General features: G+C 36.2%; 1 protein-coding gene across 1 annotated transcript in view; it reads right to left on the bottom strand.

Annotated features, from left to right (window-relative positions):
* The window catches only part of LOC139136033 (cilia- and flagella-associated protein 54-like), a 39265-nt gene that overhangs the window by 10652 nt on the left and 819 nt on the right, over nucleotides 1-27794 (bottom strand). Inside the window, exons 3-23 of the mRNA XM_070703853.1 lie at nucleotides 27681-27772; nucleotides 27255-27389; nucleotides 26407-26557; nucleotides 25822-25929; nucleotides 25114-25277; nucleotides 24232-24441; nucleotides 23673-23828; nucleotides 22817-22987; nucleotides 22298-22390; nucleotides 21739-21921; nucleotides 21020-21162; nucleotides 20517-20664; nucleotides 19548-19703; nucleotides 15269-15475; nucleotides 13930-14134; nucleotides 12416-12508; nucleotides 11330-11456; nucleotides 10544-10658; nucleotides 7075-7209; nucleotides 5564-5668; nucleotides 895-992 (exon numbers count right to left, since the gene is read on the bottom strand). Of these exons, the coding sequence (XP_070559954.1) occupies nucleotides 895-992; nucleotides 5564-5668; nucleotides 7075-7209; nucleotides 10544-10658; nucleotides 11330-11456; nucleotides 12416-12508; nucleotides 13930-14134; nucleotides 15269-15475; nucleotides 19548-19703; nucleotides 20517-20664; nucleotides 21020-21162; nucleotides 21739-21921; nucleotides 22298-22390; nucleotides 22817-22987; nucleotides 23673-23828; nucleotides 24232-24441; nucleotides 25114-25277; nucleotides 25822-25929; nucleotides 26407-26557; nucleotides 27255-27389; nucleotides 27681-27772 (2995 nt within the window). The remainder of the gene's footprint in view (nucleotides 1-894; nucleotides 993-5563; nucleotides 5669-7074; nucleotides 7210-10543; nucleotides 10659-11329; nucleotides 11457-12415; nucleotides 12509-13929; nucleotides 14135-15268; nucleotides 15476-19547; nucleotides 19704-20516; nucleotides 20665-21019; nucleotides 21163-21738; nucleotides 21922-22297; nucleotides 22391-22816; nucleotides 22988-23672; nucleotides 23829-24231; nucleotides 24442-25113; nucleotides 25278-25821; nucleotides 25930-26406; nucleotides 26558-27254; nucleotides 27390-27680; nucleotides 27773-27794) is intronic.

Below are 27794 nucleotides of genomic sequence, written 5' to 3'. Positions count from 1 at the left end.
AGTGGTGTCTGTCCAGCTTTTCAGAGTCAATTTAATTATTTTAGGCTTTCAAAGCACCATGAAACCTAACAACCACTCAGGCAAAACTGACAATCTGAAATTACGCATTCATTTAATGTTACTGTTTCGAATGCTTCGGATGAAAAACAAAGCCAAGAAAATGGAGTGGGTTTGAAAACATGAGAATGAAGGGCTGTACAGTACTATACTAGGTACATTTGTGTACATGTCAATTCTGAATCAGTGGAAGTATGGAAAAGTGAAGTGATAGGATATTGGCAAAATTCAGAGCATTTGTCGTCATTGTGAGGCCCAATACCGATACGCAAAAATTACCTGGAGAACACTCGCTAGATGAATATTGTTGTAATATTGTATCACATTGTTGCACCAAAATTAATCCATCATGACAAGCACAATTTTATTGGCTACTATACCCTTCCCTATAAGCATTGATTGGAAGGATTTAGTGTAAATGTTACATTTTGGATACAACATGTGCTTGTGGTCTCCAAAACTTGCGCCTCAGCTGTGACGTGAGCAGCAAACTGTACGACACATGGATTTTGATTTACTCGAGTGCCAGGCAAGCAGAGCGATTGCTTGCCTCAAAATGAATGCCCTGTTGTTTGTATGCACTGTGAGCAAATGCAAGTTCACACCTACATGTAGCTCTGCCTGCAGGTGTTTGTGTTGTTATGGGCACAACTAGGGTTGGAGGTGCTTACCATGTACTTCCTGCAGTACTCTTTGCAGAAAGCAGCACATATTGGTAAGAAGCATAAAGAGACGTACAATATGTGATCTGACAAACTCAGACGCTGATAGCTGGCTGCGGTAAAGCATGATACTGCCAGATATGAACACATGCACATATGGCTTTCAATTACCAACCTGAATATATCTGTAGCTGATCCATGAAGGAACTTTTCCCGCAGTTCAATCTTGTTCAAAAACAGAGCAAAATGACACAGACCTTGCAAAATGTTCAACTGCAATGAGAGATGAATGACAACATTACAGTGAGACAGAATTCAATAATATACAGTGACCGACTGTCCAATACATGAATAATGTAGAAAGGGCATAGCTGGGGCAGGAATTGAAACAATGTTGCATACAAGTATCTTTGTAGAATATACAGTAGCAAGAGACAAAACATTTGGTTCAGTAAGAAAATCAAATACTTGTTTATTAAAGTGTACGAATAACAATGATTTTGAATCCATTTTCATACATTGCTTCAAATATACATACATGAAACCATGAACAGACAAGCGACCTAACGGCTGATATAGCTCCGCTGTGTTTGTGTAGAGAATAACTATTTTTAACAAATGTTGATGAAGAAGGTGGAAATCTTTGATAGCTCATTTCAGTGGCCAGAAAAAAGGAGCTAAAATAGCTGCAAAAGTACACAATTGAAGATTTCATCATAATTTGAATATATCACATTTTATCATCCCTAAGAACATGTCAACCAAAGCTATCTGATGAGTAGTTTTTGAGAATGAAATTTTCTGACCAAAAATGGCAAAAATTGCCCCCAAAAATAAAAACTGCAGATTTCACCATAATTTCAATATATCATATATTAAAATAATCCCTTGGAACCTGTATACCAAATATCAAAGCTATCGACTTGCGGTTTTTGAGAAACAAATTTTTTGACCAAAAATGGCAAAAATTGCCCCAAAAATACAAAATTACAGATTTCATCATAATTTCAAAATATCACATTTAGTTCATCTGTAGGAACCTGCATATCGAATTTCAAAGCTATCAGACCAGTACTTTTTGAGAAACACATTTTTTGACCAAAAATGGCAAAAATTGTCTTAAAAATGCAAATTTGCATATTTCTGCACAATTTGAACAAATCTGAAATAGATCATCCCTAGGGGCCTATGTATAAAATATCAAAGCTATCTGACTAATAGTTTTGAAGAAGAAGATTTTTAAAGATTTTTTTTACCAAAAACGACAAAAATTGCCTTAAAAATACAAATATGCAAATTTCACAACGATTTGAACAAATCTAACTGAGGTCACCCTAAACAAACTGCATATCAAATTTAAAAGCAATCGGACGAGCACGGAGAAGAAGATTTTTTCACCAAAAACAGCAAAAGTGCCCCAAAAATACAAATATGCGAATTTCACCACGATTTGAACAAATTTAAGTGAGGTTACCCCAAGTGAACTGTATATAAAATTTCAGAGCAATCGGACTTGCAGTTTCAGATGAGAAGGCAATTGTTGACGAACGACGGACAACAACGACGTACGACGAAGACAGAAAAGCAACCTATTTGTTAAGCTCCGCATCGCTGACAGCGAAGCTAAAAAGGTGATATTTGAAGATAAAAGCAATCGAGATGTTAGGACAGAATAATATTATTGTTCAAACAACAATAATTCTCTATCAAATATTGATTATTTGAAACATCCCCTTTATATAATATTAAATTATGCATCCAAAGTCCAGACTTTCAGGAACCCTGCTGAGAACATGGTCATTATTTGCACCGGAATCATTTTACAGGAAACTTTCAATTCTGATAAAGATAAATTACAATATCATATGACAGCACAGCTGTTGAATGTAGTGCATTGGCATTTGTCTGACCATGTTTCATTTTAAAACCACACAGAAAGGTAAAGAGTTTTGAGTGAAATTTAAGTCACTCCAAGACAAAACATTCTATAGACTAAGGCCTCATTAACAACTGCTTGTCAGAGTTTTGAAAGGAAAAGTAATAGCTATATTCTATCAATAGTTTCTTATATAGAAATCGTGAATTAATTTAGAAGATGGTGAAATTGTTCTTGGTGTTTGTAAATGTTCATCACATCATACAATTGATAATTCCTTACATGATATCATAATAATGACTCTGCAATGGGCTTTAGGTGAAGTCACAAAGTATGACTTTCAAGCAAAATCTCCATCTCATGTTTCAAGCTTGTTTTTCTAAATAAGAGGAACTTGACAAAAGGAGTTGCAAATTGTCCTTGTACCGGTACTACTTTCAACATCAACAGGTCATGCCGGATAAGTTAATTATTCCCTCACTCCAAACCCAGTCCTACCAGGCTACTAAAAGTACATCACAGCCAATCATCAAACACAAAACAGATACAGGACATAACAAACATTATAAGGAATTTTACCAAATTACATTAGCTATCAAACAAGTAATTTTGAGAACAAGTTTTCTTGACCAAAAATGTCAATATTGTCTTAACAAGCGACATAGCAGCCGATATAGCTCCGCTGTGTTTATGTAGAGAATAACTATTTTTGACACATGTTGATGAAGAAGGTAGAAATATTTGATAGCTCATTTCAGTGGCCAGAAAAAAAAGTGGCTAAAATAGCTGCAAAATACACAATTGAAGATTTCATCATACTTTGAATATATCACACCGGATCATCGCTAAAGAACATGTCAACCAAAGCTATCTGATGAGTAGTTTTTTGAGAATAAAATTTTCTGACCAAAATGGCAACAATTGCCCAAAATAAAAATTGCAGATTTCATCATAATTTCAAAAAGACCAAATTTAGTTCATCTATAGAAACCTGTATACCAAATTTCAAAGCTGGTAGACCAATACTATTTGGGAAACACATTTTTTGACCAAAAATGGAAAAAATTGCCCCAAAAATTCAAAATTGCAGATTTAATGATAATTTCAATAAATATCATTTAGTTCATCTATAGAAACCTGTATACCATATTGCAAAGCTATAAGTAGTTTTGGAAATACACATTTTTTGACCAAAAATGGCTAAAATTGCCCCCAAAATACAAAATTACAGATTTCATCAGAAATTCAATACATATTACTTAGTTCATCTATAGAAACCTGTATACCAAATTTCAAAACTATCTGACCAGTTCTCTTTGAGAAATACATTTTTTGACCAAAAATGGCCAAAATTGCCTTTAAAATGCAAATTTGCATATTCTGCACAATTTGAAAAAATCTGAAACAGATCATCCTTAGGAACATATGTACCAAATATCAAAGCTATCTGACTGGTAGTTTTGAAGAAGAAGATGTTTTAAAGATTTTTTTACCAAAAATGACAAAAATTGCCTTAAACATACAAATATGCAAATTTCACCATGATTTGAACAAATCTGACTGTAGTCACCCTAAGTAGCCTGCACTTCACATTTCAAAGCAATCGGACAAGCGGTTTCAGAGAAGATTTTTTTACCAAAAATATCAAAAAATGCCAAAAAAATACAAATATGCAAATTTTGCCACGATTTGAACAAACTTAAGTAAGGTCACCCCAAGTGAACTGCATATAAAATTTCAAAGCGATTGGACTTGCGGTTTCAGAGGAGAAGGCAATTGTTGACGGACAACAGACAACGACGACGACGGACGAAAAATCAACCTATTTGATAAGCTCCCCATCTCTGACAGCAGAGCTAAAAATACAAATTTGTATATTTCAGGACAATTTCCACATATCTAACTATTGTCATCTCTGTACGTCTTTGTACCAAATAAAAAGCTGTCTGTCCAGGGGTTTTAAAAAAATAAGATTTTTTGACCAAAAATGACAAAATTGCTCCAAAATAGTAATTTTCCCCATTTTGTCATAATTTCAACAAATTAGAAGAGTAACACCCTCGCAAAGATCCAACCTAAATTTGAGAGCGATTGAGCAGGTGGTTTCAGAGAAGAATAATTTTTACTGAAAATGAGAAAAATCACCAAAAAATTCAGTAAAAATACAAAATAAAGATATCTTCACAATATTCATAAAACCGTATAAAGTTCACCTAAGGTACTTGCACACAAATTTTCAAAGCAATCAAAACAGCGGTTCTCGAGATATTAATTCTTGACCATTTTCACATTTTGTAAGCTCATTTGCATAATTTTGGCAATGCAGACTTCATTTGAAGAAAATCCCATCTATAGCCCAGGATGCATCCACACACCAAATACCAAGCTGAAATCGGTTTGCATGTGGACATACTGTACGTACGTACATATATACATACATACTAGTACATACATGCATACAGACGCCATCGACTTCAGCTTATACGATAAACTCACATTGGTATAACCAAATGTGAGCTAAAAATGATCCTCAACCGCTATATCCCTATCTTAAACACTGCATAAAAGCATGCAGATCTACTTATATTATATAATAACTCCATTGTAACTAATCTAGTCCAAATAGTTTCACATTGTAAAAATGAATACTTCAGTACACAGACAGGCATCAACTGGCAATTTCACATGATTAAAATTACATGACATCACCATTGAAATGGACGAGTAGATATTTGATAGTCCATCACTTGACACACAAAACTTGACAAATACCACTGCTGGTGAAATCCTCCTGTAACATGCTGAAATTTTACTTGAGTGTAAAAACAAATATAGATAACGAAACCAAATCAGCAAAGAATAAAAAAAGTAGAAGAGGAAGAAAGAGAGAGTTGCTAAACCTCACAAGTGGTTCTGATCACTTTTACAATCAGAAAGGTGTCAACCAGAGTGATTTCATTTGTTTTACCTGACATCTCCATGGTAACTCATCCAAGCATATCTTCCGGAGTCTCTTTCTTCTGTGGTAGGTATGCCAGTAATCTGGTAGGATGGCGTCAAGTACGTCAACTGCCTGTAATCGCAGACAATAGATAAAAGTGAACCCTTTAATGCCATATCCATACAGTCAACACTGCATAAAAGACAAGCAGATCTGATTTCAAGAGCGCACTTTGCATGTGGTAACATTTGGACAAAGCTATTAGGGAATGATCCCTGGTGTATAATTTTGCTCGTAAATGTGGACTGTATAGTACTGGTACAATTCAACGAATCTTTACCTGAGAATGGACTCAGTGTCTACAACATTGATGTGCTGGTATCATTTGAGAGTATTCAAAGTTAACAATATGATGTATCCAATGATTCAGGCATATGCTCTGTTTGACACAGCATAAAGCACTACCAATATAAAAGTGATAAAAAATGCAGTGGCCGATACTAAACTTGTGCATGTGCTCATACTCTGTATATCTTTTGAGTGTAATATAGTGGAGAGATATCTGTGCATAGGGGTGCTCACAGCTGAGGAAAATTTCAGTCACAGTGACACTGTTTTATTATACCATTTGGATCACAAAATGAATGTCTTCAATTTTTCCATAATTCACCGTTTGTACATTTGTACATTAGAAACTTGATTAATTTTCAAATTTAAAATTCAAGACATCTACAATGCAGCCTACTTTCTTAGTCAACCGGCAGTCTGCCAAGTTCTGAAGAGTTTTATCTTGCCACTCTCCCATGTTGACTATCTCCTGTAAAAACACACTTCTTTCCGAAATTGGTCAAAAAAATAATAAGATTTCAAGACCATAAAATTTGTCAGGACAAGGACAACCATTAGCTTACTTTCAGCACTACTGCAATCTGTCAGTGTCATGGAGTAATAAACCTGAGAATACTAACTCTTGCACCCATTCTTGAAACATCCACTTGATGATTTTATAGACAAACTAAAACAGAAGGACATTTGTTTTATTTCCTTTTACAAATTATGGATTTCATACCCAGGGTTAAAATGTTCAAACTTACAATTGTAGGCCAATGCAACTGCTGGCAGATTGAAATTAATTACAAATAATTGCAATTTCGATTACTTTTCTTGTAAAACTTTATGTATAGGTTGTTTTGAATCAGTATCTCACTGTTAGTGAAGTTAGCAACATTTACAAATAGGTACTACATGAAATCGTATCTATTACTAGCTCACTAGACTTACTGATATCTGGTTAATGAATTAAATAACAGTCCAGACCTTTCCCAATAGGCAGTCAAATTTATTATAATGAAATACGCAAAATGGCACACAAGATGCCAATCACGTCCAAGTCCTTGACTCTACAACTTTACTGCTTAGATCACCACTAATTGGTACATCCCCATCAATTTCAATTGGATGGGTGGACCTAACCACAAGGTAATGGGGATGAAAGGACAAACACTGACGATGGAAAGCAACAGGTTTTTTTCCCTCACCCTCTCTTCTTTCTCTTCCTGTTTCATTCTCTCTGCATCAGGTAGCTTAACGTCTGATTTGTTGACCAGTAGATAATACTTCCTTTTCTTTTTCCTGGGAGATTTCTGTTCTGGAGACTTCTCCTGGGGTTTATTCTTCACACAAGAGATACAACGTTTGTGTTAAGAGCTAAATCATCCATGGCATTGTCATGATATACAATGCCAAGGTTTTTGGTTCCAAAATTCGCACCAGATCCTATTAAGATCTCTTGCCAATTTGAGAACCACAAACTTCTAACATTGTAATTCAGAACATTTCAAAGTTAAACTTTGTAGGTAGGACATTGGATGCAGTTATGGCGAAGAACAAGTATTTACCAATTTTCCATTCCAATTTTAACTATTAAAACTACATAATGGAAAACAGTAGGATTCACAAATTACCACAATCTTAAAAGTATGAATTAAGGCAGAGGAAGAAGTGCAAAATTAAAATTGCTCAAAAATGACAAGAACCAGGACAAAAATTATTACATACCGTATTCCTCCGATTCTAAGACCCCGCCCGTTTATAAGACCCCCCAGGATTATTTTATCAATTTGTAATTAGCTGTTAGTTCGTTTATAAGACCCCCAGGGGGGTACACCCGAATTTTGACTGGAACAATAGAGCCATTGTCATGTAATGAGACCAGAATATCCACAACACCTATGCTGCTTATCAAAGTCACAAACAAGTGTCAAAGTGAAGTATCAAACCTCACACACACACGCACACTATTGTTGGGGTTTGGAACATGTCAATCGGGAACAGTTCTATAATTTCCTGGCGATAAAACTACACTTGGATTTCACTACCTAAATGAACAATATAAAAGAGTTGGATTTTTTAGCGTCTCGATCTAGTACAATATCGTCTTTTCGTTACTGTCATTTTGCTACCATCAAAATAAGCAGATTTTTCAACATCTGATTATGTACGAATCGAACATTTCGATGCAATTTGGCTACCATGAAATGAACATTTAGGATCGTCGGGTTTTCGGACTTGTCGATCAAGTACGATTCGCTCATTTCATCACGATCAAACAAACACAATTTACACTCATACAAACACAAAAAAGTTTGGGTATCAGTAGTTCTCTTTTTGGAGACTGTTGTGGCCCTTAAAAGGACAGTTTCATTTTTTTTTTGGTCAGAGCGGCATGATTTGGTCTGTTTTAGTGAATATGTACGGTGAAAACAGTACATCGGACTGATTGCTTTAGCAGAGGTACAGCCGCATTATTTGCCAAAACACCGACGTGACATTTCTCTGCCATGCCAATTCTTGGAGAATGGATGAATGCTTTCTTCTTTGCCTTCAAGTAGTATTTTTTGTTGACTGACACGTCACGATCGATGATATTCTAAAGTAACCGTGCCCGGTATGAGTGCTGCATCTCGCTTCAAACTTTCAACTTTGCAACCATCTTGAACAACGGCTACAGCATTTCGATCGTGTATGTTGTCTGCATCTCGGCGAAGTTCATACGGCAAACCAAGTTCTAGCTGATTGCGACGGTAGTTAGGCATGCCGACAGCGAGAATGTTTTTAATAATTACTTTTTTTCTTGCCCATGACGACCGTGCACTGTCTTATGACTTTTCAGAAAATAAAGTCTACGATAAATCGACGCATTTTTATAGGATCTTGTAACGATGTCGGGAAATCCTTTTGTTGCCTTTATCAATAGAAAATTTGGGACGTGTGAATGACACGAGCTTTGAACTTGCTTCGCTCTACTTTTACACTTTCGTTTTCATACTACTGAGGCAAAAGACTACGGCACATGAAAAAGTTGCTCTTTAAATGGTGTGCTTATAAAGATTTTTTCAACAGTTTTCTATCAGGTAAGGTATCTTTTGTGATCATTGTGAATAGCTGCACGTTTTCTCTTACGTTCAAATTTACCATTAAAGTATAAAAAGATTTTTTACAACGTTTTCTATCACGTAAGTTTTCTTTTGTGATCATTGTGAAGCGCTGCAAGTTTTCTCTTGCGTTCAACTTTACCGTATAAGCAACCAGTGAAAATAGAAATATCATTGGCATCGTAAAATCTTTCAAAAAGACTTAATGACGACGATATCGACTTCGACTGGTTTGACTTAGATGAAGAGGGCAATTATTGTGTTGACAAACGAAACGCGATATCCAAAGTTTCTTCCGCGCATGAACTGAAAATTCTTTGAATTTCTTCCGTTTATGTTTCATCAATTTTGTAGTTTTTCTCATATAATGAAGGTATTTATTGTTTGAACGGCATTTGTTTGTGTCCTTTCCTGAACTAGTCCCAGCAATGAGTAGAACGATAGTGTAACAGATTTTCAAAATTTTGCACGCTTTCGAAGTCTTGCGAGGGAAAAATACCCAACTTCATAAGCTTAAACGGCCCTATACACTTACAGTTAGAACAAAAACGTGCATTCCGAACAGTTGATCATAGATGACTGAATTCCACATCAGGAGACATTTCGGTCATCGATACAAGTAATAAAAAAACTTCAGGGTGTATTGCCAAAAAATCAACACATCAAATATAAATCAGATTGGCGCAGCAATCTTTCGTCTCGGCCAGCCGATGCCTCACTCAACACTTTACCTGTTCGAGCCTGCCTGTTCGTAAGATCACATTTCGTTTCGAGATACCGTTCGACTTTTTGAAACTAGGAGCAATATAATAAAACTCACGACGTGTAATTGATTGTTTATTTTAAGGAGTACAGTAAATGAAAATCGTACATAGAAAACATCGGACGGACACCATCCCACTGAACAGAATTTTACCTTGACCTCATGCACTGACACCTTTGACCTATTGCGTAAATTGACCAATCACAGCCAGCGGAACTTCAGGGACTTTCCCTTCACTCATTGTCTGACCTTTGTGGCCATGCTATGCATGGGAGCTGGCTGCTGCTGAGGAACGTACTTGTTGTACAAAGTTTCGTGGTGATTATCGATTCACGAAATACAAAGATTTATTGCTATCGTATTGTTTAGTAAAAGAAGGTATGGCAAATACGTTATATTTCAAGACTTGTGGATCTCCATTAATTTATACTTGTACAGATTCGACTGCCAGTATCTACACAGCATGGCCATGAGTTGATATCACAAGTATGAGTTGTCTGTAGCGTCACTGTGTAGCGTGAATAAAAAATCATTGGCATAAAATTTACATAACATTGCATAATTAGCATAAATTAACTTCGACGTTCGATTTCACAGTGACATCCGTTTATTAGACCCCCCATATCTTTTTTCGTCATCTTTGGTTCTGAAAAGGGGGTCTTAGAATCGGAGGAATACGGTACTTCTTATGACTGGCTACCAATGCTTATATAATCCCATTATATAAGTTCTTGATAATTAACAAAAGTGTATAAAAATAAATGTAATATGTTTTTATGTTTTTTTGGTTACACTAAATCGCCATTTTACCTTGTTGTATTCAACTACTGCTGCGGCAAATTTCTTTGGGTCATCACCAGCCACTGTGACTGCTCCAGGCTGCTTGGATAGTGTAGCCTTCACAGCTGACAGAGTTTCATTTCGTCTGATGGAAAATTGAATGAAAACATTCATGGTAAGTAAGCAGTAAGTGGTCTACACAACTGAAGACTTGCTTTCAGATTCTGGCGTGCTGACAACTCTGTGCTACAAATTCTTTGTAAATCAAATGCTGAAAAGTTTTCAAGTTAAAATAGCTTATGTGGTTTAAAAAGTAATGCAGACAACATCTTAGAATGGTCGCAGTTAGTCTCTCTGTTCAGTTCTACACATTATCACAAAAACACAGGCCAGTAGTTGAATGCAAACTCCAGATTGTCGAGCACTGTCTAATACTTCCTGACAATCCTATGTGCCCTCTGACATGCAGGATACAACTGAGAATTATCAAGACTTCTTTAATCTTACATCAATGAAATGTAATGGCAAATCTGTTTTGCTTCAAAGGGAACCACTGTATGACAGTTGAGCATCACACTGGCTAAGCAGGCATATTTGTAGATCGCACTTTCGAAAAAAAACTACCTGGATAGCAGGGTTCAAAATATGAAACTGCCCCACTGGAGTAAAAATCCTTGTAACTGTGCTTTCACAGGAGCACACATGAAGCTGAATGCAAGTTAGGGTATATTTGTGGCTCTAGGTAAAGGTGAATGTTTGTAAGTGTATGGCTGAATACCAGATATGAGCTCGAAAAATGAATGGCATTTGACTTACTTGTGTAGCCAGTCCATGGTTTCTTCACACCAATCAATTGCTACCTCTACCTGTGATTCTGTCAATGCTTTTTGGACTACTAGCACCAAGAATTCCAAGAATCTAGTGCGGCGTTTGAACTTGATCACTGAAGACAAAGATGGCAGAATTTGTGGATTTGTGAAAAAGATGGATGAATAAATTTTAATAAATATACATACAGATAGCATGTGAAGATGATGTGGCATATGCATTGCTAATTAAATTTGGTCTGTCTCTTCCACAATATACACTGGATCTCAGGTAATCTGACAAGGCACAGGGGTTTGTAGTATAATTGTAAGTTCTCATTTTTTGACAGAAATTAATCGATGACTGAATAATTGGAAACATACAAAGAACCACTGTCTGGTTGCAGAGGAGTATCTCTTTGAGATGGAATATATTGTTTGATGTGAAATGTTTATTTGTATCACATAAACAAGAGAGATAGACATAAATAGTATTGCTTGGGACAAATGCACAAATCAACAGTCATTACTTTGATCGAATCCCAGCTATCAGTAAGGCAATGTATACCAATGAATAACTGAACAAAGGCAAAGATTGCAGCCATAACAAGGGCTTCAGGGACCAAGCGTCAAGAAATGATTTTGTTTCATTTTTGAATTTCTGCATGACATAACTTGTCACTCTGTGAAATCTATCCCTGAAAATCATACAATTATGTGTGCTCTAGAAATGCTGCATGGAATGCCTCATTTTCAGGCACCCAAATCACGAGTTGCATTGGTTTCCTCTGCAAATTCACTTTGGATGATTTCACGGGGAAGGTAAGATTTGTCTTGTGTGCTCGATATGTGGTTACACAGACTATCAGGTGCATGTCCTTGACCATAAAGAATACTGATGTTTTAAAATTAGCACAAAATCGTTGTTGGTATTTTCATGATGAATTCTCATTATACATTAACCTACAAAAAAGGAAACATTGTACTTGTACATTTCTAGCCAAGATCTTGGGTATCAATAGTGATATTTTTCTTTCATTTCCCAGTTTTAGAATATGAAAATATTGAAGACTATGGCATGAGTTGTGACACTAACCTTCCTTGTATGCATGTCTACTTGGCAAAGCTGCGATGTACGCATGCAACAGATTGGGATCTTCAGACCCAGTCAACTCATCAGAACTTTGAGCTAGAGAAACTTGAAACAATTAAAAGTTAAGTCTATGGATATTCTATTTGTGTTTGCATTGGGCTCAGATAGATCAGAAACTGGGCCAAACCTGAATTTAACGGGAAACATCAACTGTGAGTACTAATATTAAAGTTATACAGCAATATTGAAAATCTATGTCAAGGAACGTACACTTTAGCTTTCTTGGAAAATGAAATGCACATGTAGTCAAGAAATAATTAAGCAATAGCACGTTCTGTTCCATTTTCAAGTTGCAAACAACAGTTACAGAGAACACCACATTAACCCGTCAAGCCATTTAGCAAAATGCCTAGTGAGACAGGGAGTCATTTGGCCAGATAACAAATAAATTGGCGATCAACTTTACTGGTTGGGTACAGCAATTGCAAACTAAAATCAGCGGGTAATCTCAATCGGTGTCAATTGTGAATTATTCTTCATTCGATTCAGTTTGTTTTCTACGATACACCATGAGAGAAATGCGATGTTTACGCAGCCTGTAGTATCAGTATCAATTTTATGGCCAGAATTGGGCTTCCTGCTGACTTTTGTATTACGATCGCTGTACCAGACCACTGAAGTTGACCGCCAATTTACTTGTTATCTGGCCAAATGACTCTCTGTTTAACAAGGCATTTTGCTAAATGGCTTGACGGGTTAATGTGGCGTTCTCTGTAAACATATTTTTTGAGAAAATTTGTTTCTAACTTTCATCAATGAAAACACAAATTTGTCCCCGGAAGCAAAGGCTGCTATAACCGTAGAGTCATCAGGAAATGTGAACAGTAATGAAAAGATGGTTAAAATTCCTGGAATTTAACGTTTTCTTTCAAATGGTTTCTGAGAAGATATACCGGTAAGTTATTAATATTCTGCCTTCTGAATTTTACACTATTCATTTCAAAATTGAAAGTATACATGATATATATATGGAGAAAAATGTAAATGTTAAAGATGACTTGATGAAGCAATTCAATATTCACCCACTTTTACCCTTGTAAATTGATTAACTATCATGTGGGAAAGTGGATAATAGCATTGATCGCAAATGACGTCATGTTTTTCTCTCATTAATATGCATAAATAAATATATGTCTGCATTTTCCGCATAAACATTGAAAAGAAAACCTGCTAGCGTTACAATGGTTACTAAAAGTCACACTAGTTCGTGGTATTTTTATGCCTCAGACTGCAAGCTACAACAACAGGTGCGCATGCAACGACAAAGGTTGTCCGAATTTTGGGCAGTGTTGTCCGAAAGTCACGCGCCTACAGCTGTATTTAGTAAAATACCTGAAATCGCAATCAACGCTCTTGACAAAATTATATAAATACAGTGTGGGCTATACATGGCAGTTTTTGAGTCTCAATCATGTCAACCGATGCTCGGAGAATAAACTCATTTTGCGGATACTCACCCATCTTGGAGAGTTTGAGCATATGTGCTTCCAGAGCCCTGAGTTCCTCATTCTGAGGGCCTTCCACATTGTACGTCATCTGACCCGGTCTTCTAATCCTTTTTTTCTTGGTATGTACATTACCAGTTCCTACAGTGCCTGGCACACCTTCAAGGCTATCGACATTATCCATGGCCCCACCTTCTTTGCTTTGACCTTCCTTCTCCTGAAAGTAAAAATGGGTGAAATTCAATATTGAATTGCTTTATTATGGTCATTCTTAACATGAGCCACAAATGCATGTTATATCTCATCTAGAGCTAATTTTGATTTCATAGAGGGCATCTGGTTCTATCATAAAGTAATGCACAGAGTAGTGCTCAGCTCTAAGGTGAAGCTGTTTGCTGCTATACATACCGAAATTGGAAAGCCGGCAGCAATCTCCATCACCTCACAGAATTACATAGCTTTGTAATGAAGAATTGTTTGCAATTGAAAGATGATTTTATTATTCTATCAACTAGAATTCTGTTGGATTTTTGTCACTACTACAAGATGTCATTTAGTTATTAACCACGGTTGTTCACAGTGATCACAACTGCTTTAACTTGAACTTCATGAAAAGCAAAGCTAAAACCCCGACAAATATTAATCAAAGAGCCACATATATACACAATGCTCATGCACCACTACAAAAAGAAGTTACAATGTACAGAAGAAAACTTGATAGTAAAAGATTCACTTGTTGATTTGTTACAGTAGGAAACATAATTCTTGCACACATTATGAACCACAATCATCAATCAATCACTAAGTATTAAATTTTGAATAATATCTAAAGTGTGACATTAAGGTAGTATGCACCTTGAAAGTGAAAATCTTAATTTTGCTCAAACTTGCATCAAGGCAACTTTCAATCACTCTCTTTCAAAATCAAGAATGAAAATCAGGAGTCACCATGCAAATTTTGGTTCTCGTGTGACAAATTATCTAACATTAATGATATTTGAAATTCAAAATGGCCGCCAACCCTGTGTTAACTCAATGGGGAAAAATCAAATTTTTGTTTGATTTTCAATTTGAAAAGCTAAGATTACTTCAAGGGCTTTTAAATGAGCCCCTACAAATGGCAGATCAGAAAAGAGTTGTAAAAATTTGAGAGTCTCAATATCTGTCCTCGAGGCACATTATACCTTAAAGACACACTAATAAAACTATGTATGGACTGTAAGGGAACTAAGAAATACATCTTTAAAACTGAGTATATCACATGGATCATAGCATATTACCGTAAGCTGTTTGTGACAGAATCTACTCAGAAAGTTAGTGCAATATCAAGATAAATTTTGAAATATTTTACCTTGACTGCCTCTTTCAGCATTTTCTTGCCTCCATCAATGATGTTGTTGGCTAAAGCTCTCTGTCTCCAAGTTGTCCTCAGCACTTTTGTGAGATAGTATGTTATGGTAGCAATCATGTGATGCAGACTGTCATTGATTGACACCTGACGACGAATGCGAAGACTGATGGGGACCTCTTGAAGGACAGCTTGGCATCTCATCAACACCTGGTAATTCAACCAATCACAGTGTCAGAATCTTTTAGGTGATATTCATTATGTCATTATGTATTCATGGAATCTGTGGTTTGCGTGTACAAAACATCTTCAGAACACAAGAAAGCGTGAGTTTGTAGAAATATTTGAAGCCATATTACAAGCTTTCGATATATGATGATAGTTGCACGTATTCAATATTAGTACATGTTAGTTGTTTCAGTGATAGGTCAAATTCATTAAAAACACCGTAAGTGTTTCACTGTAATAATGTGCATACAACACTAAATAATTCTGCCATAAACTCATTCAACAAGATCTACATTAACATTCTTATGAACTTTATCAATATGCAAATTTCAATTTAGTATATTCTTTATTGATGTTCAAATTTTACCTGTCATGTATTGACATGACTTTTTATATATACACAACAACTTCTGCGGCATACAAAACAAACATTTATTGCACAAAACATATATTGTCTTTAAAACTAGATTCACAAACATAGCGAAAATCCACTCGATTGTTCAAGCGAGTGATTGCTACTGTAGTATGGTTATTGGTGATTTTAATTCAGATCACAATTCCTTATTTGGTTCGTCATTACATAATTTCTGTAATGACTATAATTACTGTATTTCCGACAAGCTCTTTTTGCCTGATAATTCCTTTACATATGTTAGTGATATGCATGGCTCCACGTCATGGTTAGATCATTGTATATCTACCTATAGCAGTCACCAATCTATAAAGTCTATGGAAATCTTGTATGACATGATGTTATCAGATCATTTTCCACTTAGTATTACATGCAATGTTGCTATCTTGCCATCGTGTGACTCTAGTAGCTCAGATATTCCCTATTGCAAACCAGGGTTGAATTTAACTGGTCTAAGGTCAGCATCAAACAACGTGACTTGTACACTGCTGTCTCAGACAGACTTCTTGCAGATATTAATATTCCTACTGATTCACTATGCTGTAAAGATATTCACTGTAAAGACAAGAATCATGCTGACAGTATTTCTGATTTTTATGACAATATCATTAATAGTTTACATTTTGCTGGCACTCGAATAATCTCAAGTACAGAAAATAGTAAAGGATGTGCAGTTGTTGGTTGGAATGACCATCTAAAAGAGATTCATGAAATTGCCCGTGACGCATTTAAATTATGGCGTGAGTCTGGTAAACCCAAGCATGGTCCACTGTATGATTTTAAACGTTGTACTCATGCTCGCTTTAAGTATGCGTTACGGGCGTGTCGAGCTAATGAAGAGCAAATGAAAGCAGATGCTATGGCCAAAAATCTTTTTGGTGGAAATCACAAGAAATTTTGGCACTCCATTAATAGTAAAAAGTGTTCGTCCAGGCCAAACAATGTGGGTGGCTGTACGGCGAAGCTAATATTGCTGATATGTGGCGTAACCATTACTATGGCGTTTACAACTCAGTGAATACGACACATGACCAGAAGTTTGTGTTAGATGTTGTTGAAAAGTGTACTCTCGAAAATGATTTCATTGTTTACCCCAGTGACATTAGTGATGCCATAGGAAACTACAGGCTGGTAAATCTGTTGGCCCTGACTATCTCTCAGCTGAGCATTTTATGTATGCTAGCAGTAAAGTTTCCAGTTTTACTCAGTATGTGTTTTACGGCGATGTTTGTGCATAATGTTTGCCCTATCGCCTTTCCGATACTGTTTTAGTTCCCATCATAAAGGACAAAAACAACAATATCAATGACAAAAGTAACTATCGTCCGATTGCAGTTTCGACAGTTGCTTCTACGCTTATGGAATTAATTTTACTTAGAAATATTGAATGTTATCTTGAAACGTCACATTACCAGTTTGGTTTCAAATCTGGTCACTCGACCGATATGTGTGTCTTTGTACTTAAAGAAGTAATCAATTACTATAGAAAGCATGGTAGTAATGTCATTGTCACTTTCATGGACGCCTCCAAGGCATTTGACAGAGTCAACCACTGGGTTCTCTTCAAAAAGTTGATTGATCGCAAAGTACCAGTGTATTTTGTCAGATTTCTCCTGAGATGGTATCGAACTCAACAGACTTTTATTCGCTGGGGTGCATGTACCTCCAGTGGTTTTACTGTCTCCAATGGTGTAAAGCAAGGTGGGATCTTGTCACCAAAGCTTTTTAATATCTATATTGATCATTTGAGCTTTATGCTGTCTAATTCCAAAACAGGTTGTAACATTGGAGGACTTTTCGTCAATCATTTAATGTATGCTGATGATATTTGTCTGATTAGTCCTTCTGTCAAGGGAACTCAGAAGTTAGTCAATATTTGTAGTGACTATGGTGATACTCATGATATTTTGTTTAATAACAAAAAGACCAAATGTATGTGTGTGAGATGCGATTCATCTATGATTCGTCACATTCCTTCTGTGTATCTCAATGGAGTTAAATTAGTATTTGTCACAAAGAAGACACATTTGGGTTTTGTTCTCAAGATCACTTTCGTGATGATGACGATATCGAGCGACAGATGAGATGCTTTTATATATCAGCTAATATGCTTATGAGAAAATTTTCTCGATGTACCTTTGAAGTCAAGAGTGTTCTTTCAAAACATATTGTTATCAATTGTATGGCGGTCCAATTTGGATGAAATATTCTGTTAATATTATGAGGAAATTGAAAGTTGCGTACAATAATGCTGCTCGTCTTTTATTGGGTTATGATAAACGTAGTAGTGCAAGCTCTATGTTTGTATCTAACAGAATCAATAACTTTGATGCCTTGCTAAGAAGGCAAATTTATGGTCTAAAGCAAAGACTTCTGAGAAGCAGTAATGATATTGTACGATGTGTGTATGACTCATTATATTTAAACTCCGAAATGATAAAGTTATGGAACAAGCTTCTTTTTGTATAACTTAACCAAGCTGTGTATATTTATCACCAGATTTTCTTTTGTTGTTATATGGACAATGAGTCCGAAATAAAGTCTATAATAATAATAATAATTAAGAGTAAAATATAGCATCAATGACACTGTTGGTTTGATGAGGCAATTCAGAGTGACTATACTTAACTAAGTTTAGCCTTGGGAACATGCATACCAAGTTTCAAAGCAATTGGACAAGCTATTTCAGAGAAAACGATTTTTCGACCAGAAACGGAAAAAATTGCCCCAAAATACAGCTATGAAAATTTCACTGAAATTTGAGAACTCTCAAGTGAGGTTACACTTATGTACATGTATATTCACACCAAATTTCAAAGCAATCAGAAAGGTTTATTCAGAGAAAATGAGTTTCAAAAATGCAAAAAAATTGCCCCTAAAACACAAATATGGAAATTTCACCACAATTTTCACAAATCCAACAGAAGTCAACCCTCGGATCATGCAATATCAAGTTTCAAAGTAGTCCCAGTGAACTTTGGGAGAAAATGATTTTTTGACCAAACGTGGGAAAAATATGAAAATATACAAATATGAAAATTTCACCAAAATTTGAACAAATCTGACTAAAGTCGCCTCAAAATACCTGCATACCAAGTTTCAACCAAATCTGGCCCGTGGTTACAGAGTTTTAGCAATTTGCAGGATTTGCATATTTTTGACACTGATATGTTCATTTGAACCAATTCACATTTCCATCCCTGGATGCACCTGTACATCAAATACTAAGATGGTAAATGCTGCGGTTTTGGAATTTTTGATGTGGAAGGACATATATCCGCATTTACATACTTATGCTGTGGTGAAACCATTGTACAGTCACCGTGACATACTTTAAACATGCCTTCATGCTTGTCATACATGTTGCATACATTGTACAACATACATGTAACACCTGTTGTGATATAAAAGTTCTTTGCAACGTTTCAAAGCACACCGACACGGGATGTACAGACATAGCACTCATCACTATAGCAATACAATTACAGATTGCACTGTAATTCATTTCAACAAAGAAGATGTCTGCGTGTATAGAGTCTGCTGATGTTTTCAGCACCAGCTGTGGCAGGGAACATCTTGCAAAACACTACAATGAAACACATGTATAAATTTATGGGACCTTTGAAGAGGTATAAATCTGACCTGTAAGACTGGAATGGATGGTATCTTGAAATGTAACATCGGTGCGAGAAGACCATAGCATTGTACCACTGCTTGTAGTGCCATGTTGGACTCATTCAACCAACCAGCTAGCTCTATGGCAACCAGCATCCGCTCAGACTGACCAAGACGTCCCATCTGCAAGATTGAAGCATTCAATTAGTGACTGTGGAATGCTCTCATTATAAATTATCAGTTCTGTTGTTTCACTGTCACAAACAATGTTGTTATTACGTTTAACTTGAAAACAAAGTATTACTAGTATCTTCATCACGGAAGGATAGAACCACCATCAATGTTATATTTTTTACAGGGTTTGAACAAATATTCTTACAGGAATATGAGGGAGACACGTATATAATTCATCAAATTATCAACATTAGTAAATATATTTAGCAATGAATGAGGAAATTTAATAAATTTAAAAATTGCTCTAAACAAAGTACGTGTGCCAAACTGCTTGAAAATCTTACTTTGAAAATTATCATGGGGTAAACAGTTCTTGATCTGAATATGTGGTGAAATTTTCAAACAGATTCATTTAAATCATGTATAGACACATGCATCTTGTATGACAGATGCATCTTGTATGACAGCGGATATTTACTTTGAATATCACTTACTCAGTAGACTAATTAATATTACTCTAGTAGTAAATGTTCAGCAATGATAGTTTATTACATAGGTCATGAACGTGACTTGAGATTGAGTCAATGCTTTAGACAAGTCAGAACAAAACTGAAGGATTGCTTTGAATGGTAATATTTTCTGTTGTATTGCAATTTTGAGCTGTGGCATCGTCAAACCCTTAGTACTTTGAAGTCTTTTATTTCCACTGATGCATGGATTTTATGAAAGAGAATCAATTTTTCCCACTTTTGCTTGTGGAAAAGGACAACATCTACGTTAGGGGATGAAAAGCAGTTTGCAAACCACACAGATATCCGTTACCTGTCCAGGGTAGTAAGGCCCCTGATCACAGAGCTTGTCACTGAACAGGGCGCCCTCTCTGGCACTGACATCCACATTAATGGAGATACTACTCAGGAACATTCTCAGCAATACTGGTGATGATACAGAAACAGTGTCTTTGTTCAACCTGAAAAATGACATGAAATTTATTCTTTGTGTGAAACTTTGACTAGAACAATTCTTCATGAATTTAATACTGTAAAATCCAAATAAGTTCTTGAAAACGGAAAAAATTTCATCTATAATTTCTGAAGGTCTCTCAATCACAAGGCAATTCAAAAGGTTTGACAATGAAAAATTGAAATTTGGTTGATGTGTACAGAAAAAGGCAGTTTGTAAAGGCAAATCCAAAAGCAAAAGTACCAAAAAATTCCTGGGCCAACAGTGTTGAATGTCAGGCAGACAATATCAAACTGAATTTGATTGCTAAGACAAGCACACCAAGTGTACATCTGCACTTGTTAATGACAGTCAATACCCACCTCTTGAGAGTAAGTTTGAAGTCCTTCTGTGCCGTTTCTTTGAAAATCTCCAAGTCAGGAGGAGGAGCTGGGGCCACAAAATGATCCCACAAGACCTCGCCAGCCGTCTGAGCTATGGCATAACACTGTGTCTGGTATGCAGCCTGTAGTTTGGAGAAAGCAATCATACAGTTTGTGTTGATACATCTACTGTTGAACTTGATCTCATTCATTCTTTTGTACAAAGCTTTGAGTATACACTTTGCCTGAACTACATGGTATGGTTTTTTTGAAGGTGACAAAAATATATGTCGTACGTTTCCATAACTGAATGATGCAGTACAAGCATTATTTGATAAGATATTTGATGGCTTCAAAATCAAAGATACATGTATAGGAGACCGATTTATTTCTTACAGGAAATTTGACACCAAAAATTAATTCACATTGCTAACTGACTATATTGCTTTAGTCTCACTCAAAACAAATCCTTGCATCATGTGGTCCTAATCGGGGAACTCTACAAACACGCACCACATCAAGTATTTTCCAATATTTTATAAACATTATTCAATTCACTTTTTTTTTATCGGCTGACCATTTTCAAAAATTCTTGGTGAAAGGGACGATTTTCATTGGTGATTGCAAAATAAGTTAATATTCCACAAGCTAATTTAATATCAGTAAATATTCTCAGCAAGAACACACAAATCTTAAAATCTCTCTGTACAATCATTTACCTGGCTGAGAAAAGCCCATGCCATGAGTACAGGTAGTGGATGAGACGCCAGTATTGGTTTGCCGGTATCACCAATGCTGCCACCAATCATTTGCCCATCCTCTGTGTAAGCTGCCACTGCAAAGACGTATCTCTCATTGGGTTTCAAGCCTGACACAGCCAGCTGACAGTCATACGCAGGTACCTGGGTTTGAAACGTGTCAAGGTTTAGCAGTGAGTTACCAATCACATTGAAGCTTGAGAAGAACCTTGGTAACTTTTTTATAAAATTCATGAAAGTTTACGCGCTATCAAGAGCACCAAATCTTCGTGTATACCACTATACTCTGAAAGTGAACTTCTATGAATGGTAAAGCTATTACAATTTAACCACAGCTTGCATTGTAAATTGTAAATGTACAATATTGGGTGTTCTAAATAGGTTTGAAAGGTATTTTTCTTTGTCACATGAGTATGTACATCTATTAAACTACAATTCAACGATTGAACTTGAAAAAATTACATTAACTCTGATATATGTGATATTTGAACTGAAGAAAGCACGATGTGGGCATGCATACCTCATCACCTGTCCCTTGAAGGAAATAATCATTGAGTCTGACTTTGACATTGCTACCAGAAGCAGAGCGGCCAAACAAACGATACCATGCCACCTGAGAAAAGATAGAATAAGTAAATTCCTTGATATGGAACATGCAGCACACAATAAGTGTGCCAATAATTACAAGTCTAGGATAGCACTTTGTAGATGTACTTCACCATTCCATATTGTTTAGTAGGTGGATGCAAAGACAAGGAGAAAATGTTTTCTCCTTGTCTGTGGTGGATGATACCAAACTACAGGGCCTGCTGTTTGATGCAAAGGTACACGCCTTGCATCATGACCAGAATTGCTTGTTGACACATCACAGTTTTAATGATGACATACACACATCACAGATCAGATATTCTGATGATGTGCTGACAGCTCACTCATTCTGTAGATACGTAGGTCATTTTGATAAAAACAGTACATAACAAATTTCAAGATTAAAGTACAATGGCCATGCTGGCACTCTGTACGTGTAGTATTTCTTTACCTTCTGAGATGGATTGAATGGTGCTGGCTTGAAAACCATGCTGCTGTCAGTTCTGCACAATAACAGTGGAGCTGGGGGTACTCCAGACTCCCTAGCTGTAAGAGGTTCTGTATTTTGAGTGTACAGTTTGTATTCTTGGTCCTGTGCTTTGGTAATCAGATTCATTGCTTCCTGTGCAAAGAATAGAAACAACATTGGTCATAACCATTTATAATTCCAGAAAAGCCAAGCTTCAGTTTAACCTTAACCCTCATAATAGAAAGTTCATTCTTGGTGGCCTTGTAGTACCGGTAATAGAAAAATTCTATTGTGCAGTTGCATGTCTTTTAATCATCAAACTTCAAATCCCATTTGTCGGTCTCTTTCTGGTCAACATGTATACCTGTCCAGTCAATTTTACAATAAAGTAGATTTGTTGTCACTCCCAATGTGCCATCTACTTACTTAAAAAATTTCAAAACTCACTGAATCAATTTTTTGAAATTTCCACGAGTTACATGCCACCAATTGGTGAAATGAATAACATTTTGTTGAGTTTATATCATCTGTACAACCAACTTTCAACTTTTGAAGCCACACTACAAAACCAGCTTTTAATCCCTTTGTCCAGTAATCCTATGAAATGTACTGAGGTCCATCTTTATTAACGAGGAACAATGGGGCTGAACTAAACTCTGAGGAAGATTGGGGAGGGGGGTTTAAAGCAAAAGTTTTCATGAAAACGATGGAACATGGACACCCAGTAAAATACTATTTCGCAACACAATGTATTTGCTGACTGAACGGGGAATCTGATATTTCATTTGGGTAAAGATGCTGACATGCAGTCTCCAATCACAGATGATGACTCACGCACCTGTAGGATGGGCTGTAGTTCATTAGATGTGGCATCATCTCGGTATGCCATCAAAGCTTTCTGGCAATAGAACAGTGATTTGTACAGCAGGTTCTTGTTGCACTGATTGGCCAACTCCTCAATGCTTTCGATGTATGTCCCTGGATCAACGACACCCTAAAATAGAACAACAATGAACATTATTGTAATTATTAATATTATTAATTACTTCTATACAACTTAAGGTTAACTCTTTGTGGAGAAACTCAAGTTTTCCAACACCAAGAGAAAACATATTGCACATACCATGATCAGAATGTAAGCAAATATTGCACATACCATGATCAGAATGTAAGTAAAGCCTATGTCCATGTAGATTTCCAATCAGGTTATTGAACATGAATGCTAACAACAACAACAGACAGCACCACTCAGTTCATGGAACATTCACAGTAATGTAAGAAACATCAGTTTAACATTTGTGAATACAAGACATTGTACATTGTGAAAAAGGTAAAATTACAAAAAAAGAAATTGACAAATTTTCACACAACCATGGAATAGCTAATAATATGCTCACTTCTTTGCCAGACTTAGTTTTCTTGGCCTTCTGTGCACCAGTTTCATGTTTCATGGCAACCAGTTTCAAGCACACCCGATGATACATAAACATCAGCTCCATGTGTAGGTCCATGCTGAGATTACGAACAGCATCAGCACTTTCCATCACCTTCTCTGTGGATCTGTCTTTTTCCTCTGAGTCAGCAAACTGGTCATCTTGGTTGAGTTCCTGATGGTATCAAGAAGCAAGTTGAATTAAGGTAGATTGCTCCTTGGAGACAGATATTCGGGCCATAAATTTGTTCAAGACTTTTCTTGTCTACCACTTGTGGGAGTTCATTTTAAAGCTCTTGGCCTAAGAAAAATTTGTAGCGTCTTACTTTTTTGACAATCGAAAATTTAATTTTTCCTCATAGAATTAATACAGGTAATTTGTTTCTCTAGTAACAAACTTTGCACGATGACCACTGATTTTTATTTTTGATTGGGTTAGATAATGCTTGAAACTTTTTAATGAGGAAAGTTTGAGCGAAAGTTTAAGTCATCCACTTTTGAGATAGACCCACACATAAATGAAATCTTCCTTGTGTATTATGAAAATAATGGGTGTTTGCCTGGAAATGCATGATAGTGACAGTCCAAAATATGAAAGATAAGACATTGCATTAATATTATTATTTGCTGTCTGCAATGCTAAAGTTTGCTGTGCACATGATCTCCATACAGAGATTACTAATAGACGGAAGAGTTAACACAGACACAGTTGATAAAATGTAATAATCAATATAATTTCAAAAATGGAACGATTCTGTGTGTATCTTATATTTTTGGTAATCACTTGTGAGATTAATTTGTGTGCCCAGCCCCCTTTCTATCTGCCCTCTATAATTTGTTGATTTACCTTCACCCAGCCAACATCTGCTATGGACTTCCCATCAGTCAGTGCAATTGCCTGTCTAGCATCAGAGATGCCTGCAGGGCTCTGTCCAAAATGTCTCTGGCCAACAACAGCTGATCTTTGGCATTTTGTTGTAGAATGGTTGATGAGTAGACTGAGGTGGGTGCCTTGCCAACTTCACTTGTGATGCTCTTTGTGGGAGATTTACCACCTGTAGAATCTGTGGAAAACAGGATTTAAGCAGCCACTCACTTTTGGCTTTTTTGGCTTTTTCATCTCTTAGACTAATACTGTCATTAAAAAGACATCTGAGATTTTGCCAATAATGGTACTAATCTGCTGATAAGTTACTCAGTAATAGTATAACACAAAGCACCTTGCAAACCATAATTTAATATCAACCACTGAAACCATGAGCATTGTTGAACAGGACTTGTAACGGCAGTATAACTTAAAGGTATATAGTCACCTGTAATCTAAATATGCCCATATATGGTCAAAGGGGTGCCCACGTGAGGACGCTGTTTTTAAAAGTGGCCACCCGCTTAAAATTTGTGATTGGTTAGATTTTCTCTTTCCATGGTAACTGTGGCAAAATTGGAATAGATGATAGTATATCTTTAACTAAGGACTATTGACTTTAAAAGAATAGTTATTAAAAAAAGGAAAATCTATAGAGACTCTACATTCAGACATCTACATGTATCTCACCTTTTGCCATTCCGGATGACACTGACTGCTCATCAATATCAGCTGACATACGGCCAGTAACTGATCCTGTATCTACAACTGGTGGGCCAGGCTTTCCCTTTGCCTTACCTGACAACAAAATCACATTATGCATTTTATAGACATGATACCATAAACTACATGCCGCTAAAATATGTACCACTACATACCAACATACACTTTGCATTTTGAATGGGTACCACGTTATTGATTTTTGCAAAATTTGTGTCCACTGTGCGTTTACTTCTGGTCTTCTCACAATCATTGAAAGGAAGTTTAAAACTGAGTTTGTCTACATCATTATCCAATCACTGTACTTTATTTAGATGTCAATCACTCAGTTTGTACTTATATAATTCATATTTTTTGAATACTATTGAGCAGAGAAACATTACTGCTACCTTGGTTTATTGTTAAAAGCTTGGCAAAACCAAAGTACACGGAAGAAAACACCGTACCTGTACTTGTACCCAAATCTACACATACATCTCCTAGCAATAAAGAACTTATATATATTTGAATGCTGTCAACACATTGATGTCACTTGTACAAGGTAATTTGACTTACCAGACTGGGCTCTCTCTGAAGAATCACTGCTGACATTATTTTCCAACACAAGTGCCAATCTGAGGGCAACTTCTGCAGTAACAGCTGGGTCTACCAGACTAATATCAGTCCAGTACATCACCTCATGTACTATACTCAGTATATGTACCCACTGCATTGACAGAAAAAAGCAATTAGATGGTACCCTCTAGCTTATCTTGATAAACAAGTTTGTTTCCCTTGACACTATTCCATGCATTCAAATCTCTCTATTAAAGTCATCTAAGTCTGTGGCCCAAGGTGAATGATGAATTCAAGTGGACGACTGTTGAGAGGCAACGAAAGGGCTAACAGTATCATCAATACACATAGCACATGTGAAATAACTGTGATAATGTCTGTTACAGATAAAAGCATCGACTTGCAGCAAATATAGTTTAAAGTTGAGATCAGGATAATACAGTTGAAATTCTAAAGCCTTAACTATGCATTCACTACAAGGATCCCCAAAGCTTGTGATGCAAACTTACATCAGTCCTGATGCATCAAGGACATATACATACCACTGTCAAAACCACATCATTTTTATCTCAAAACTTACAATGACCTTAGTCGAATATGCAGTAGTTCTTGTAGTAACGTCATCTCATTAAAATTATACAACAATGATGCAACAGTGTGATAAGAAAGATAATGTAAATACATAATATATGATCATGCCAGAATTTTTTTTGGCATTCGAGATACATGTACATAGAAATTCACAATGGTACTGGAAATGTTTTTAATCCAATGCAGTCAAGGGCGTGAATGCTACAGTCAGTTTACAATACCAACTACAGTGCACTGTGCACTACATTTTTTCCTACCTTTCCTGGGTTTTCCATTCTTTGCAAGTATTTGCCGCTATCAGCCGCACCAGTCTGAAATTTCTGGAATGTATTTTTACACTTGTTCCACAGGAAGAGGGCAGCATCAACAACCATGTCTCTGTCTACTTGTACCTTCAATTTTAGAACAACATACAATTTGCTGTAATTGCTTTTTGTGATGTGCTAAATTGAATGTTTTATGAAACATCGTAATTTTTGGATGAATATGTTGTATATAGGCTTTACCCGTATACATGCCAGTATGTTCACTGATCTGGTTAATGATTCAATCACAAAATAGTCCATCATTAAAATTACGTAATGCTTTTTCGAATTCCTCTGGGTACTCCTGATATCTCAAAACCTTATCAAACTCAATCCTAACATTCTCTGCCTTTGTAGAGTCTTTGTATCATAACTCACCCCATCAGGTTCTCTGGTACAAGAGTACAGTAACTCAGCAAGATTGATCATGTCGTCATGGTGACTCGCTGCTGCTGCAGACCTCTGAGATGCTGCTCAGTAAAAAAGTTACCA

The sequence above is a fragment of the Ptychodera flava genome, chromosome 6 (assembly GCF_041260155.1).
Source record: "Ptychodera flava strain L36383 chromosome 6, AS_Pfla_20210202, whole genome shotgun sequence".
NCBI classification, from domain to species: Eukaryota; Metazoa; Hemichordata; class Enteropneusta; family Ptychoderidae; genus Ptychodera; species Ptychodera flava.
The sequence above is the reverse complement of the archived record's forward strand: the minus strand, read 5'-3'. Positions and strand labels throughout refer to the sequence as shown.